At 49.1% G+C, this 16,746-nt stretch overlaps 2 protein-coding genes across 2 annotated transcripts in view; both read right to left on the bottom strand.

The window, feature by feature from the left end:
• The window catches only part of LOC310689259 (uncharacterized protein), a 163,963-nt gene that overhangs the window by 31,991 nt on the left and 115,226 nt on the right, over positions 1 to 16,746 (bottom strand). The window lies entirely within an intron of this gene.
• On the bottom strand, positions 3,854 to 12,740 carry LOC310689354 (uncharacterized protein). Its single transcript, XM_083466975.1, has 6 exons — positions 12,640 to 12,740; positions 8,526 to 9,019; positions 8,246 to 8,327; positions 7,897 to 7,979; positions 7,087 to 7,213; positions 3,854 to 5,219 (listed from the first exon to the last, which is right to left on the bottom strand). Exons 2-6 carry the CDS (start codon positions 8,937 to 8,939, stop codon positions 4,102 to 4,104), a joined length of 1,824 nt encoding a protein of 607 aa, XP_083323101.1. The 5' UTR covers positions 8,940 to 9,019; positions 12,640 to 12,740; the 3' UTR covers positions 3,854 to 4,101.

Below are 16,746 nucleotides of genomic sequence, written 5' to 3'. Positions count from 1 at the left end.
CCATGTTTCCTGCTGTCCCCTAAACTGAGCAGATGATACAGGTAAATGCCAGAATAATCCACCTATTGACTCCAAACTGGTGCCGGTCTTGTGCTGTGAACCCATTTTGTGCCTTCCCCCAAACTGAGTAATCGACACCAAAACCAGGATGACAAGTAAATGGCCCAAAACCCAACCTTGTCCCATTGACTCTGAACTGGTTCCAAATTGGTGTGCTTCTGAATTTGGTGGAAACTGCAGGCAGTTCTTGGGTTCTGTTTGAGGGTTTCCCATAATAGGGTCTCTGGTCGGCCCCTGTGAGAACAGGGTGCTGCACTCGACGGGCCACGGGCCTGATCCAGCGGGCTCTTCTTGTGTTCTTCTGAGCGAAACCTTCAGCAGCAGAGGCAGTCTATCTCGACTCCTATTGTATTATTATTTATTGAGTTTCTATACCACCCTTCATCCAAGGATCACAGCACAGTTTACAAAATGAAAACCCAAAAATGCATATCATGGTAACAAACAAAACAATGCCTTCCCCAGTGTAAAATACCATATATACTATAGAGAAAATGGAGTGATATTAAACATGGACTACTGAATAATATGCAGTTGATAAGGTTCACCGTAGGACCCATAGAGGGAAATAATAAAATTATTATTATTATTATTAATTATTATTATTATTATTATTATTATTATTATTATTATTATTTATACCCCACACATCTGGCTGGGTTTTCCCAGCCACTCTGGGAGGCTTCCAACAAAGCATTAAAATAAGGTGGTCTGTTAAACATTAAAAGCTTCTCTAAACAGGGCTGCCTTCAGATGTATTCTAAAAGTCTGGTAGCTGTTCTCTTTGACATCTGGTGGGAGGGCTTTCCACAGGGCGGGTGCCACCACTGAGAAGGCCCTCTGCCTGGTTCCCTGTAACTTGGCTTCTTGCAGGGAGGGAACCGCCAGAAGGCCCTCGGAGCTGGACCTCAGCGTCCGGGCAGAACGATGGGGGTGGAGACGCTCCTTCAGGTATACAGGACTGAGGCCATTTAGGGCTTTCAAGGTCAGCACCAGCACTTTGAATTGTGCTCAAAAATGTACTGGGAAGGTGGGAAGTCCTGAAATTGGGAGGAATCTTTAAATATGGATGTGTTTGGCTGTATTGTTATAATTTCATACTTGTAAAACCAAATAAAAATTATTTCAAAAACATTCAAAAGTTTTGTTTTGCATAACAAACAAACAAAAAATAGCTGAAGGCCTGGGAGAAGAGGAATGTTTTCACACAACACCTAAGATATCACAGAATCATAGACTTGTCCAGTGGGAAGGGACCCTGAGATGGTCTAGTCCCACCCCCTGAAATGCAGGAACACGTAGCTCTTGGGGATTGATCCCACCCTCTTCCTGACTTCCCCTGGAGGTGGCACATGAAGTTGGGCTCTTAGGGGTATTTGGCCACTATGAGAAGAGGGTGCTGGAAGAGGTGGGCTGGATCTCACAGCCAGGCTCTGCAGTGAAGAAGTGATCCTATCCTGACTCCTACTCCTACTCACCCAGAAAGCTGGCTTCCCCAGGAGTCTCCGGAGAGTTCATGCTCTTCAGAGGGTCCTTGGGGGCTTCGCACTCTGATACACTGCAACAGGACATGCAACCAGAACCATCCATGTATTTTGCAATATATTTTAATGTTGCAATAAAGACATTAGCACTCAATAATAGCTGATGGGAAAGAACCACAGGTAAGATAAGATTGGCAGACTGGATACACATAAAGAAAAGTTATACATTGGGCAGAGCAGTTTCCAAACCTTGAGAAAAGGAGCAAGACTTTTTGGGAGTGTGAGAACCGACAATCTCTGGAGTTCAGGGGTTCATGGGAAGAGGGTTACAAGGCCTTGGAGACACACACACCCGGCATGATTCCAGAAATACCTGGTCCGTTGCGACGGAGTCTCAGTTCACACTGGGGGGAAAGCAGAACAGGGTCCCCTGCTCAAGAAATAGATGCGAGACACAGGCAAAAATGTCCCACCGGTTGAGATCTGTTACTCTGTGCACATGGCCTGGGAAAAGGTCTCAGATGCTGCCACTGGGATGAGATGTTTGGAATTTGGGTTCAATCTAAGGCTTCATCCATGTATCGGATGTGTACAGATGAGGACTGGGGTTGGCTGAAGAAAACAAAATGTGTTTGGCGTTGCTCCCAAGCACCTTTGAGTACAATGAACAAGTAACTCTTTCTTCCTCAGGGGTACAATCCTGGCATCCGCTCAGAATGTACTTTGAATAATCGAAGGAAGACAGCAGCAAGGGAATCCTTGTCTTAAGCTTCTCACATAGGAAAGCCTGAAACTTCTGGCTTTTCTGGCAGATGACCTGGGAGTGCTCAGCAGATACCAGAAACAGCTTCAAAGGGGGCACCGCCACCATCCTGGGCATGCCAAGGAAAACAGTGGCAGTCAGGAGCACCACAAATTTGCAACTTGGAGGTTCCTGAAGTACACGAATCGCTTGCCAACTTCTTTTAAGAGCTCAGCACTGAGGGCTGTCTCAGCAGTGTTGCCATATTGCTCTTCACCCTCTTTCCAGATGTGATGGATGTGGAGAAGGTATTCAGTACCATGAACCCATGACTTGCACCTCCGAGACCTGAGTATGTAGTCTGAAGAAAGACTGGACACTGGTTGTGTACTCTATAGCTTTGAGAGAAAAGTCAGCTTCTTTGCTAGGTTGCCACATGACACTGTTGCAGTGCTCACCCACAGAGTCATTCAAATTTCTTAAGTTTAAATTTGTGCACAGCCATTGATCTGGTCCCATCCCCTGTATGAATTCTTTCATGGGCCACGAGACAGGCCCTCTGTCTGAAACCCTTTCCACACACACACTGATATGGTTCCTCTGATATGGGATGGATAACAAATGGAAGAAAGGGCAACTCATGAAGAAGGAAGAGTATTCTCCAGGAGCCAAAAGTTGCAGGGAGAAGGTCAGGCAAGCCGAATCTCAAAATGAGTTCAGGCTTGGAAGAGAGGTTAAAACTAATCTCAAAGGGTTTCTTCGGCTATCTTCGAAGCAAGAGGAAGAACAAGCAAGGAGCAGGTCCTCTTCATAGAGAAGACGCAGAAATGCTATTAAGTGATAGAAGGCGGAATAGCCACTCTGCCTCTGTCTTCACCCAAAAGGAAAGCCGTGTTGAACCCGGTGTTAACAGAATAACTGCAGCCCAGGATAGGAAGAGGTGGTAAAGGAACATCTAGCTACTTTAAAAAAATTCAAATCTCCAGGGCCTGATGTGCTGCACCCAAGGATACTACAGGAACTTGCTGCACCCAAGGGTACTACAGGAACTTGCTTATGGAATCTCAGACACTATGTCTATAATCTTTGAGAATTCCTGGAGAACAGATGAGGTCCCTGCAGGCTAGAGAAGGCCAAATATTGTCCTCATTTTACAAAAGGGTGTGGGGAGAAGACCCAGGTAACTACTGAACGCTCAAGCTTGGCATGGATACCAGGAAAGGTTCCAGAACAGATACAGTGGTGCCTCGCAAGACGAAAAGAATCCGTTCTGTGATTCTCTTCGTCTAGCGGTTTTTTCGTCTTGCGAAGCAAGCCCATTGACGGATTAGCGGATTAGCGCTATTAGCGGCTTATCTGCTGATCGGATCAGCTGATAAGCGGCTTAGCGGCTTAGAAAAAGGGGGGGAAGAGAAAAAACCAGCAGGAACTCACAAGACATTGTCGTCTTGCGAAGCAAGCCCATAGGAAATTCGTTTTGCGAAGCACCTCCAAAACAGAAAACTCTTTCGTCTAGCGAGTTTTCCGTCTTGCGAGGCATTCGTCTTGCGGGGCACCACTGTAATTAAATGGTTGGCTTGTGAGAAATTAAAAAGAATGCTGTGATTATTAAGACACAGCACTGAGATTCTCAAAAACTAGTCATGCTAGATGGATCTCATCATTTTCCTGATACAGTTACAAGAGAGCCATTGGAAAAACAGACAACCGTAGAAAGTAGTGGACTCTCCTTCACTGAAGATTTTTCAGGAGATACTGGGTGTCCATCTGTCATGGAATGCTGTAGTGGAGATTCCGGCATTGCAGGGAGTTGGACTAGATGACCATGGTGGTGACTTCCAACTTTACCATCCTACGATTCTGTAATTTTGGCCGGTGAGTTTTTTGATGGGAAGTGAGATGGGCGCTCTCACTGAAGCTCTTTCCACATTCAGAGCAAACATATAGTTTTGTCCCTGCATGAATTCTCTGATGCAAAGTGAGATGGGCGCTCTGACTGAAGCTCTTTCCGCACTCCAAGCACTGATAGGGTCTCTCCCCTGTATGAGTTTTTTGATGGGCTGTGAGATTTTGCTTCTGGGTGAAGCTCTTTCCACATTCCGAGCACCGAAACGGCTTCTTCCGTGCATGAATTTTTTGATGGGAAGTGAGGCTTTCTTTCCAACCGAAGCTCTTTCCACATTCCATGCACTGATAGGGTTTCTTTCCACTGTGAGTTATCTGATGGGAAGTGAGATGGGCGCTCTGACTGAAGCTCTTTCCACATTCTGAGCACTGATACGGTTTCATCCCGCTGTGAGTTCTATGATGGGAAATGAGGTGGGTACTCTGAGCGAAGCTCTTTCCACATTCCAAACACTGATATGGTTTCTCACCCGTATGAATTCTTTGATGGGAAGTCAAGCTATCCTTCCGACTGAAGCTCTTTCCACATTCCAAGCACGGATATGGTTTTGCTCCTGTATGAACTCTTTGATGTGAAGTGAGACTATCCCTCCGAGTAAAGCTCTTTCCGCATTCCAAGCACTGATAGGGTTTCTCCCCTGTGTGAATTCTTTGATGGGAAGTGAGACTCTCCTTCCGTTTAAAGCTCATTCCACATTCCAAGCACAAATATAGTTTCTCCCCTATATGAATTCTTCGATGGGCTGTGAGGTTGGCTCTGTGGCTGAAGCTCTTTCCACATTCCAAACACTTATATGGCTTCTCCCCTGTATGGATTCTTTGATGGGATGTGAGAATTTCCTTCCGACTGAGGATCTTTCCACATTCCAGGCACTGATAAGGTTTCTTCCCAGTGATATTTCTTTGATCGGAAGTGGCATGGGAGCTCTGACTGAAGTTCTCTCCACACTCTGAATTTTCATATGACTTCTCCACCGTGGGGATTTTGTTGTGATCTCCCTCGTTCTTAATTTCCAAATTGTCACCACCTGCAACAAAAAGAGAAATGGATTATAATAATAATAATATTTTTTTAGTACCCCACCCTCCCCAGCCAAGGCCGGGCTTAGGGTGGCTAACAAGCAATAATAAAAGCAAGTTGAATGATTACAACTTAAAACAAAATTAAAATACAACATTAAAATATTAAAATGCCTCATTAAAATGCCTCATCGCAGGAGGAGAAGGAAAAGAAAAAAGAAAGAGAGGGAGGGAATTAAATTGGCTCCAAGCCAAAGGCCAGGCGGAACAACTCTGTCTTACAGGCCCTGCGGAAAGAAATCAGATTCTGCAGGGCCCTGGTCTCATGAGACAGAGCGTTCCACCAGGCCAGAGCCAGTGTTGAAAAGGCCCTGGCTCTGGATGAAGCCAATCTAACTTCCTTAGAGCCTCGGACCACTAGGTTAGATTAGAGCCTTGGGAAGAAATGGAGTCCCAAATAACTGAACAATTCTCATGAATGCTTGTGATCTGAAATCAGTTAGCAGTTTACAATATAAAAATAAATTTACAATATTAGGTTTTAAAATTGGGAGTGCATTCATACAGCTGGAACGGAGATTCTTGGCTGCCAGTGCAAATTTGGCTACTTGGTGTACAGGTATACAGTAGTACCTTGGATCCCGAACACCTTGGTACTCAGACATTTTGACTCCCAAATGCCAGATACCTGGAAAGTGAGCGTTCCGGTTTGCGAACATTCTTTGGAACCCGAACATCCACTGGGGCTTCCGCCACTTCTGATTGGCTGCAGGAGCTTCCTGCAGTCAATCTGAAGTGGTGCTTTGGTTTCCAAACGTTTTGGAAGTCAAATGGATTTCCGGAATGGATTCCATTCAACTTCCAAGGTACGACTGTATAGATGTTTATCTGCTAGTCGGACTTCTGTTTTTTTGTTTGTTTTTGCTTCTGTCTATTTTCGGTTAACTAAAGAGATGACTGACCATCTCCAAGGTTAACCGAAAATGGACAGAAGCAAAAATAATCCCCCCCAAAAAGTTACTGCACGTTCCCTAACTCTGAAGCCTATCTTTTAAAACAGTGATCAGCAACATTTTTAAGCCATGGGCCGGTCCACCGTCCCTCAGACCATGTGGTGGGCCAGACTATATTTTTTTTGGGGGGGGGGGGAATGAATGAATTCCTATGACCCACAAATAACCCAGAGATGCATTTTAAATAAAAGCACACATTCTACTCATGTAAGAACACCAGGCAGGCCCCACAAAAAACCCAGAGATGCATTTTAAATTAATAATAATAATAATAACTTATTATACCCTGTAATAACTTTATACCCTTTATACCCATCTGGCTGGGTTTCCCCAGCCACTCTGGGCAGCTTCCAACAAAGTATTAAAATACAGTAGTCTGTTAAACACATTCTACTCATGTAAAAACACGCTGATTCCTGGACCGTCCGTGGGCCAGATTGAGAAGGTGATTGGGCCACATCTGGCCCACGGGCCTTAGGTTGCCTACCCCTGTTTTGAAAGGTGTGGGCAGTTCAGACCAGCCTGTTCCTGGTTTTAAAAGGCACAGCTGGAGGAAGAATATTTGCACACAAATCATTCAAGGTGAGCTGTGGGAGCGTCAGAATCACAGATGTTTTGGTAGTACTCTTGAGCTCCTTCAAAATACTAGAGGTTTGTCATATAGAGCAGTGGTTCTCAACCTGTAGGTCCCCAGATGTTGCTGGACTACAACTCCCATCATCCCTGAGCTCTGGCCTTGCTAGCTAGGGGTGATGGGAGTTGTAGTCCAACATCATCTGGGGACCCACAGGTTGAGAAAGGCTGATATAGAGATACGTATTACATTTCAAAACAGATATCATGCTCAAACAGGGAGCCTTACCAAGAGAGTCCATTCTCCCACAGTTATCCTCCATGACTTCCTTATGCAGAGCTCTCTGGTCAGGATCCAGCAACACCCCCTCCTCGTCTATGAAACAAACAGCTACATCTTCAAAGCACCCCGGACCCTAAAATAAAAAGGGAAAGGTCCACTTCTTAGAAAACATACAGATTATCTATTACACATTGCTCTGTTGTTTTCCGCTTGTTCCTTGGCATCTTGTTTTAATAAGATTGGTTTGCTACATTTTAAGTATGGATGCTTATTTTAATGCCTTAATGGAATGGTACCTTGGTACTTGAACGGCTTGGCTCCCAAACAAATAGGCTCCGAAACACTGCAAACCCGGAAGCGAGTGTTCCGGTTTGCGAACATTTTTCGGAAGCCGAACGTCTGACGCGGCTTCCGATTGAGTGCAGGAAGCTCCTGCAGCCAATCGGAAGCCGAGTCTTGGTTTTCAAACAGTTCCAGGAGTCGAACGGACTCCCAGAATGGATTACGTTTGAGAACCAAGGTACCACTGTATTTTGTATTGTACTGCTGGGGTTCCTTAGGTGAATCCTGGCCACTGTTTTGTACAGTTTGTGAACTGTGCTTAAGAGCTTATTTTAGCATTCAACAACCAGTATAGTACTAGCAACATTCAGAAGCCTAGTGAAGGTGAGGGAGCTGTTCATTGTTCTCAGCTCATAAACCTTGACTGGCATGTTGACAGAAGCCAAGGGGAAGAGAGAAATGTGTTTGGGCTCAGAGCCACCTCTGCTTCCCCCACCCCTTGGCTTCCTTCCCCGCAAGGCTCCTTCCACCTGCCTGATCTGGTTCCACAGCCTCTTCTTCCCCTTCACCACCCTGGAAAGATGGAGGAGAAGCTTTGGTCGGCAACGTTCTGTCCCCTGCAAGAGAAAAAGGTAAGAAGGAAGCCATGAGTGTGTGCTTCTAGAAGTGAAATAGTGCACCTCCAGCTACAGGTGGGCCTTAGAAAAAGCCTTATCTCCTGTGTGCATTTTGACATTTGTATTTTAGCTATGTAAAAATACACCTCCCCCACTTTGGGCTCTTGCCCCCAAGTGTCCTCCACCAAAAGATGGAAAGAACCCACAAATCAGTTTCTAAATCCACAGACTGCAACCAAACAGAAAAAAACCTCATTCCTTCTTACCTGGTGGCCTCTCTCTGGTGTCCAAGGGAGTCTTCTCTGCTTCAGGGGAATCAGGGCCCATTTCTGCAAAGATAATCTTTCCCTGAAAGAGCAACAAGGATTCAAAACTGAGAATGGGGAGAAAGATTAGACAAGGAATGGCCGATGAAAAAACTTTAGCGGTATCCGGTTTCATTCCTTGGATGCTTTCCAAAAACTGATGGTCCAATGAGGGAATTTGGGGGTTCTCTCCCTCATGTTCTCAGCCCCTTGGGAGCATCCAGAGGAAAGTCTCTCTCACCTGCTGCTCTGCCTGCTTCCTTTCCATTCCCTGACGCAGGAGGAATCCTTCGGCCAGGGCCACCGCCTGGGAACTGGTCTCTGCTCCACATTCCCTCACCCAGCTCTCCATCTCCAGTGGAAGGACAGCCAGGAACTGCTCCAAGACCACCAGGTCCAGCATCTGAGCTTTTGTGTGACTTTCTGGCTTCAGCCACTGATAGCAAAGGTGGTAGAGTTGGCTGCAAGCCTCTGAGGGTCCTTTGGCCTCCTGGAAGCAGAACTGCCTGAACTTTTGTCTCTGCGCATCTGAGCTGAAGGTGTCCTCCTCACCCAGGATCTTCTGCACTGAGCTTTCCCAGAATCTCCCACTGCTCTCGGTTTTGATGGCGTGGCCTCTTCCTGCTTCTGGGCCAGCTGAGTCTGGCTCATCCATCTGGACTCTCAGGAAGCCTCCAAGAAATCAGAAGGAATCCTTTTTTTCTTCTGCCAAGTTGTCTGTCCTAATGAGAGGTGCTACCAAAGCAAATACTTTGTTCTGTTATAATATTCATACACGGTCAAGAGCAGAAAAAGGTTCCCTGAGCAAGCATGGATGAGTCTTGCTAGGAACCAGGGCTGGACAGCCCAGACTCTGAGCTTTCTTTAAGGAACAAACAATAAGAAATAAAAAGGAATCCTCTAACCCTCCTAAAAGGAAAGTTACTATGCAAAAGGTGCAGGCAACTGAAGGGATTTCTGTGAGATGAATCCGACTGGTTGCTCCTCCATTTCAGTGTCTCCCATCAGCAAATGAAGTCAGAGGTGTGATTGGCAAGTGAGTCATTTGTACCGAGTGTAATGTGGACACCAGGCTAGAGTGGGGTTTCCTAACCCTGGGGTCCTCTAGGGCAGTGTTTCCCAAACTTTTTTGGGCAACGGCACACCTGTTTACTGAAAAAAATCTCGCGGCACACCACCATTAAAGCCCCGCCCCGTGACGTCAGCGTGCAGCGTCACGCCGGGAGGGACGCACGAAAGTGAAAGTTTTTTTCCCTCCCCCTTGCCGGGGAACCTCCAAGCTTTGGGGGTGGGAGGAGGCAGCAGAGCGAGGGACTGAGGGACGGCGGCAACTGAGGCGGCGGCGGCTGTTGTGGTGGTGGCGGCGATAGCGGGCGGAGGAGGGGGCGGCGGCGGGGCTTGAGGAGCCGTCGCCGGGAGTTGCTGCTGCTGTTGTTGCTGCCCGGACATGCCGGCCTCCTCCTCCTCCGCTGTCTCGCGCTCCTCCCTTTTGCACGCGCTGCCCCGCCGCTCGGCACCACCACCGCGGAGCCGCCCCCGGCTCGACGCGGATCCTCGCCGCCGCCACCTCTCACCGCCCGACTCGCCCGCCTCCCTCCCACGGCACACCAGCCAATGTCTCACGGCACAGTAGTGTGCCGCGGAACACCGGTTGGGAAACACTGCTCTAGGGTTGCTCTCCCTCCCACCCCCACTTCAGTGCAAATTTCTTTCCTGCTTCAGCCTCATTTCTAGCCCTTGAAATCTGCAAGCATACTACTGGAGTGAAGTGCCTTTTTGTTTTTTATTCTGAGGGCCAGATATTTATCTGGCCAACCCCCTGAGAGCCAAATGGGCGAGGCCAAAGGGCATGTGGGTGGGGGCCAAAGGACAGCGCTCAAAAGCAAGTAGGAGTTACCTCATTTCTGTGGTTGTACGTGGTTCTGAACTGGTTTTAAGATTGGGTTTCAATGCCGTGATCTGCTCTAGGAAATTAGAGTGGTCCTGCTCTATCCTGTTCCCCCTTTTTCTTATGATCCTTTTGTTTAAATAAAACCCAATAAAAAGTTATTCCAGAAAGAAAGAAACAGACACAGACACCTGGGGCCCACCTGCCAGGTATCTGCAAAGCAGGACCACCCCACTTTTAGAGAGCCAAAGCCTCTTCCAAAAATCCTGGGGACTGTACTTTGCAAAGGATGCTGAGAGCTGATAGAAGACACCCCCCTAGAGCTGGTGGGAGAGGGTCTCCGAGTAACTCTCAGCAATGGGGGGGGGAGAGGCTGCCACTTTCACCCCCACCCCAAGTTTGCTTCCTTCCCAGCAGGGCCTCCCCTGCCTTCAATTCCTTGGGGGGCTTCTCATCAGGTTCAGTCTCAGAAGATCATTTGAACACCTGAGAGGCTGCATGTCTGAACAGGCACACGTTGCTCAGCCAGGAGTCTGGATAAGACCCCTGTCTGATGAATGGGTGGTAGGGAAAGCTTTCCTTCTAACTGAAGGACAAGGGAGGGTTCGCTTGCATCCAGAGGAACTCAGCATCTGAACGGAAGACAAGTCCTGCAGGATCAGGCCATAGGGGTCCCCCATTGAGTCCCCCCTCCTGTTCCCACAGGGGCCGAGCAGGGGCCTCTTCTGGGAAGCCACGAGCAGGATCTGAGCCCAACAGCAACTCTTCCCCTGCCTGTGTTTTTCCAGCAACTGGGATTCAGAATTGTGGCTGCCCCTGACTACAAGAAGGCAGACATGGCCCTCCTGACCAGAAGCCCCCATCGCCCTCTCCTCCTCCATGCATTGGCCCCCAACTCCTTTGGAAGCCATCTACTTTGGTGGCCATCCCTGCCTCCTGCGAGAGGGTATAAATAATAAATTATTACTATTACTATTATTATTACAGCTGTGAAGCAGTATAGCAGGTGCTGTTAAGTTACCTGTTAATTAAGCTGTTGGGTATAGTACAGTGGTGCCTCGCAAGACGAAATTAATTCGTTCCGCAAGTTTTTTCTTCTTGCGAGTTTTTCGTCTTGCGATGCACGGTTTCCCATAGGAATGCATTGAAAATCAATTAATGCGTTCCTAGGGAAACCGCCTTCAGACCAGGTCCGGGGACAGTCTGTCCCCCGACCTCTTCTGAAGGCTGGGGGGGGGGGGGAACAAGGGCTTTTCTTCCCACCCCCAGCCTTCAGAAGGCTGTTCTGAAGGCTGGCGCTGGGAAGAAAAGCCCTTCTTCCCACCTCCCGCCCCGCAAGCACCGGGGACAGGAGGGCTTTGCTGCCGAGCGCCAGCATTTTAAAAGCCCCTGCTGTCCCGGGGCGATTTTAAAATGCTGGCTGGCGGGAGCGAAGCCTCCGCTGTCCCGGGGAGATTTTAAAATGCTGGGGGTCGGGAGCGAAGCGTTCGCTGCCGATCCCCAGCATTTTAAAATCTCCCCGTGTCCCGGGGAGATTTTAAAATGCTGGGGGTCGGGAGCGAACGCTTCGCTCCCGCCCGCCAGCATTTTAAGATCGCCCGGGGCAGGCGGGGGGGAAGGCAGGCAGGCGGGGGGGAGCAAAGACTTTTGCCCCCTGCCGGCCTTCAGAAGAGGTCCTCTTCTGAAGGCCGGCTGTGGGCGAAAGTCTTTGCTCCCGACCGCCAGCATTTCCCTATGGGCTTTCGTCTTGCGATGCAAGCCCATAGGGAAATTCGTCTTGCGAAGCGCCTCCAAAACAGAAAACCCTTTCGTCTTGCGGGTTTTCCGTCTTGCGGGGTACCACTGTATATAAAGAGCAGCATGTAGCTCTCTCAGTACCCTGGCGAATGGGTCATGCTTATTGATATATTGTAATTTAGTGTAAAAGGAGTTTCTGTTTTTGTTATTAAACCAAGCAAAAGATACTTTTGTGTTTCTTGAATGTGTGGTCTCCCCAACACGCCTTCTGCAGCCCAACTAATCTGCGAAATAACCAACGAATAAGCTTTTTTATTTCCTCTGCCCTCCGTCTTCCAACAGGGTTTCTTTCTGTACTGCATAGGTCAGGTTTTCTTTTTTTTATTATTTCCTGCATATGTTTTATGTCCGAATGTTTCCGCCCAGCTACAACCCTGGTTAATAATAAAGGTGCCTTTTCCCATCCCCCTGAACGGGGTTTATCTGCCTGCCACTTTCCCCGTGACCCAAAGACCCCTCCCCAAAACGGCAAGGAAGAGCAGAGTTGCAGACCTCCGGCAAACTCCTCCTGGCTTTGCAGAGAGGGAGGGGGAAGGGACGTCTTCTCCCTGGCTTGGGGGTCCTCCCCACCCCCCATGCATGAGCTGAGCACGCACCCCCCCCATGCACCCCCACCCCTGGGACCCCTTCTCCCCAGTGCACCCCAAGGGGGAAGAGAGAGGAAGCTCACCGGGTCCCAGGAGGCGCGCAGAAGCAGCGCTTGCAGAGAGCCAAATGCAAGCCCCCGCGACCCCGGGCAGAAAGAGACGGGGGAGGGAGGGAGGGAGGGAGGGGCTTTTGCTCTGGAAGACCTCCCCCCCCGCCCTCATTTCCTGTTCTCTCTAGGAATCCAGCTCAGCTCCTTTTAACCCTTGGCAAGCCAGTGCAGCAAGCTCCCCCCTCTTTCCCCTCTGCGCGCTTTCTCTCTCGCCAGAAAAGCTTAATTTGATTAACCCCAACATTTGGGATCCTCTCCAAACCTGCGCCAAAGTTGTGCGGTCGTTTTGCAGCGAAACACCCGTGTATTTTGCATCTCTCCCCCCCGTAAGTGATGCTCTGAGGGTCATAGATATCACCCCAAAGTTTGGCAATGAATCATAGAATCAATGGTCTTATAGGAAGCGCATTAAGAAATACATCCAAGTCAATGCCAAAGTTTTGCTATCGTTCTGCAAGCTTTTTGCACTGAACCCCCCCGTTTCATCACACCCCCAAAAGTGGGTTACCACGCTTTATTTTGGGGGGCCCTCTTGTTCACCCCCCCTTGGCCAGAAACAGGAGGAACAGCTTGCTGTGAAAATGGCTCTGCAAGGAGCAGGGAACCCCATCCTAGAATTGGAAGGGGAACCGCCTAGTCCTCCCCCCCCAAAAAAAATCAGGAAGGAATCTCAGCTAAAACATCCCTGGCAGATGCCCCCCCCCCCCAGCCTCCGCTTAGAAACAGCCTCCTCCTCGGGTGTCACTGTGGTTGTTTGCGTGGGACACGGGATCCCATCTTTGTCCGCTGGCCAGAGCCTTCTTAGGTTTGACCCTCCCTCCCTTTCAGGGCCAAGGTTTTGGGGGCCCCACGTGGAGACTCTGCACACACGTCCCGCCTGTGTCAGGAAGGTTTTTGAATATAAACTGTTAACGGAGAAATCTGAGGGCTCCCTTGGACAGAAAAACAAGGACACCAGCCAGGAAGACCAGAGCAAAACAGCAGCCAGTAGGCTTGGTCTTTATTGAAGACAGTTGCGACAGGACTCCCACCTGCCACCAGGTGGAAAAAGATGGAAGCCCCCAACAAAAGAGAACCCAAACTTTTATTAGATGCTAATCCCCCATGCTACACCCCTAAGACTACATCACTCATACATCATGGTTACATCATGACAGGGGAGGTCTGGTGGCAGGAATCTGAGCATCATGGACCCTGCCCCATGGTTCCCCTTGCCCTCCACCAAACACCCATCAAGTGAAACAAAAGAGATATTTACATTTCCTTGTTTCCCAGCCAAGTTCATCCCACCCTTTTGTCTTCACCTGGGTTTGTTATTTCTGGAATGGCTACCTGTCTGGCACTCAGGTATCAGGAGGCCAGGGATTATCCCTCAGGCAGAGGGGCTGCTGAGTAGCTAGTCTAGATGAATTTCTGAAGTTTTCCCAGTGAGCCAGTACATAGATACATTGACCAGTGAATTCTTACATTTGGTATTGTGCAGCAAGAGGCCCTTTGAACAGATAGGAAGAAACTGATGAAGTGTTTTGTGGGGACAAGTCACAAAAGTCACAGTAGTGATTGTGCTGATTTTGGTAGTGGGCTGCATGTGCATGATATCTGCTGGAGGGTCAAAAAAACCCCCAACCTATACATAAATTCCTGCAACAATACAATCTGATATATTTGAACAGGTAATGATGGAAGATACATGGGGAAACAAATGTCAAAAGATTTTGAATAAATGGACAAGTTATAGGAATTGGATAGCACCGGGAGAAGCCAACCCAAGGATCCAAATTAGAATAAATAATCTGTGCACATGGTTAAAGATCTGAAGCGAGAACAAGTTTTTGGGGAGGGGTTAAAGGGGAGGGAGGAGGGGGGGAAATAGGATAAATGAGCAGGGACAAAAGTATATACGGTTATCAATAACTAGGAGGAGGATTTTGATGCATGTTATTGTTAGATTTTCGACTGAATGTTTTTTTGTAAGTTATTCGACATCACTGGATGAAAGGGTATTATAAAGAATGGAAAAAATAAATTATTAAAAAGAGAGAGATAGAAGTGGGGGGGGGGAGAGAAGGAAGGATTCACCCTTGGATAATTAATTCCTCCTTGAGGCTTTGAGCAGGAGTCTGGATCCTTTCCTTCCTGAGAATGCAATGCCCACCTCCCTCTAAGGTCAGGCGAGCAGCTGAAACATCCAGGGGCAGGAAAGATTTGCATCCCTTCACTCCAGGGAAATGGTTCCACATACAGTGGTACCCCGCAAGACGAACGCCTCGCGAGACGAAAAACTCGCAAAACGAAAGGTTTTTTCGTTTTCGAGTTGCCTCGCAAGACAAATTTCCCTATGGGCTTGCTTCGCAAAACAAAGCTTGCCCCGGAGACAGCGGGTCTTCTCTTTTGAAGCAAGGGGCGGCGGGGAGATCGCTTCTCCCCACCGCCCCTTGCTTCAAAAGAGGTCCGGGGGCAGCGGGAAGCGCTTCCCGCTGCCCCCGGACCTCTTTTGAAGCAAGGGGCTGCGGGGAGATCGCTTCTCCCGGTGCTCCAAAGCGGGGTGGGGGGGCGGGAACACCTGCCCCAGCCGCCGGGCTTCGTAGCGCTGCTGCGAAGCCGGGCGGGGGGGCGGGAACACCTGCCCCAGCCGCCGGGCTTCGTAGCGCTCCTGCGAAGCCGGGCGGGGGGGCGGGAACACCTGCCCCAGCCACCCCGCTTCGGAACGCTGCTCCGAAGCGGGGTGGGGGGGCGGGAACACCTGCCCCAGCCGCCGGGCTTCGTAGCGCTGCTGCGAAGCCGGGCGGGGGGGCGGGAACACCTTCTGAAGGCGGGCGGGGGGCGAAAGTCTTTGTCCCCCCTGCCTGCCTTCCCAGGGGCTTTTAAATCGCCCCGGACAGCGGAGAAGTCCTCCGCTGTCCCGGGGCGATTTTAAAATGCCGCCCGCCAGCATTTTAAGATCGCCCGGACAGCGGAGAAGCCCTCCGCTGTCCCGGGGTTTTTTAAAATGCTGGGGGTGGGAAGAAAAGCCCTTGTCCCCCCCCCCAGCCTTCAGAAGAGGTCGGGGGACAGACTGTCCCCGGACCTGGTCTGAAGGCGGTTTCCCTAGGAACGCATTAATTGATTTTCAATGCATTCCTATGGGAAACCGTGCATCGCAAGACGAAAAAACCGCAAGACGAAGAGACTTGCGGAACGAATTAATTTCGTCTTGCGAGGCACCACTGTATAGACACAAGTTCCCAGACTTCTGGAAGCCCCTCCAGCCCCTTCCCCAAATGCCCTCTGCTTGCAGTGTCCTGGATTCTGATCCTGCCCTGTTAGTGTAATTTAGAAGAAAAAATGGGTCAAGTTGCGCTTAAGTGCTCAGTCCATCTTGTGAGCGGCCCATCCCCCACGTCTGGATTTTGTTCAGAAAAACGCCCAGCTGCCCTGCCTGGTTTAGAAAGAGTTCACGGCCAAATGCCTGCAGCGTGACTCATGCAGCCTCCTTTTCTGTGTGCAGAGGAGGGCACAAGGCAGTGGGCATGGGGACACTGCCATCTCCAAGGTGCCAACTCCTACTTTCTTGAGACACTTTCGCCCTGTAATGCGTAGCTTTGAAAAAAGAGGTTTGTTGTTGTTTTAGCTCCTGGCATTGTGTGAACAAATACTTACACATTCGTAATTTTCATAGGCGGTCAAGCTTGCAGGACCATGACTAAGTGCTGGAATCCTGCATGGTGTTTTCTAGATTCCCAAGATTGAGGGAAAAGGTGTCCCTCTTTTCTTCCTGTTCCGTGTCAGTCATTTCAACCTAAAAAATTGGGAAAGGCAGCAGCTACTCACGTTGAGTGCAGGGTTTGCTGAGCTTCGGATTCAGGAGGCACCTTGTACCAAAGGAACATTTTTTTAAAAAAAAAACAACAACAACCAACAATTCAAAATAAATTCAGGTGTGGGTTGTGTGTGCCGGGGGAAATGTGCTTTAAATGAAAGGTGTGTACAAAATCTCAATGGCACTCCAGGTTCCCCAGCTTCAGATTTCTTGACCTGGGGAACAGGACAGCCTAGGCTAAGGGGTGTGCTATAAGAATTTTTTGGTCTTGTATATATGTA

The sequence above is a fragment of the Podarcis liolepis genome (genome assembly GCF_965112155.1).
Source record: "Podarcis liolepis genome assembly, chromosome: 12".
Taxonomy (NCBI): domain Eukaryota; kingdom Metazoa; phylum Chordata; class Lepidosauria; order Squamata; family Lacertidae; genus Podarcis; species Podarcis liolepis.
The sequence above is the reverse complement of the archived record's forward strand: the minus strand, read 5'-3'. Positions and strand labels throughout refer to the sequence as shown.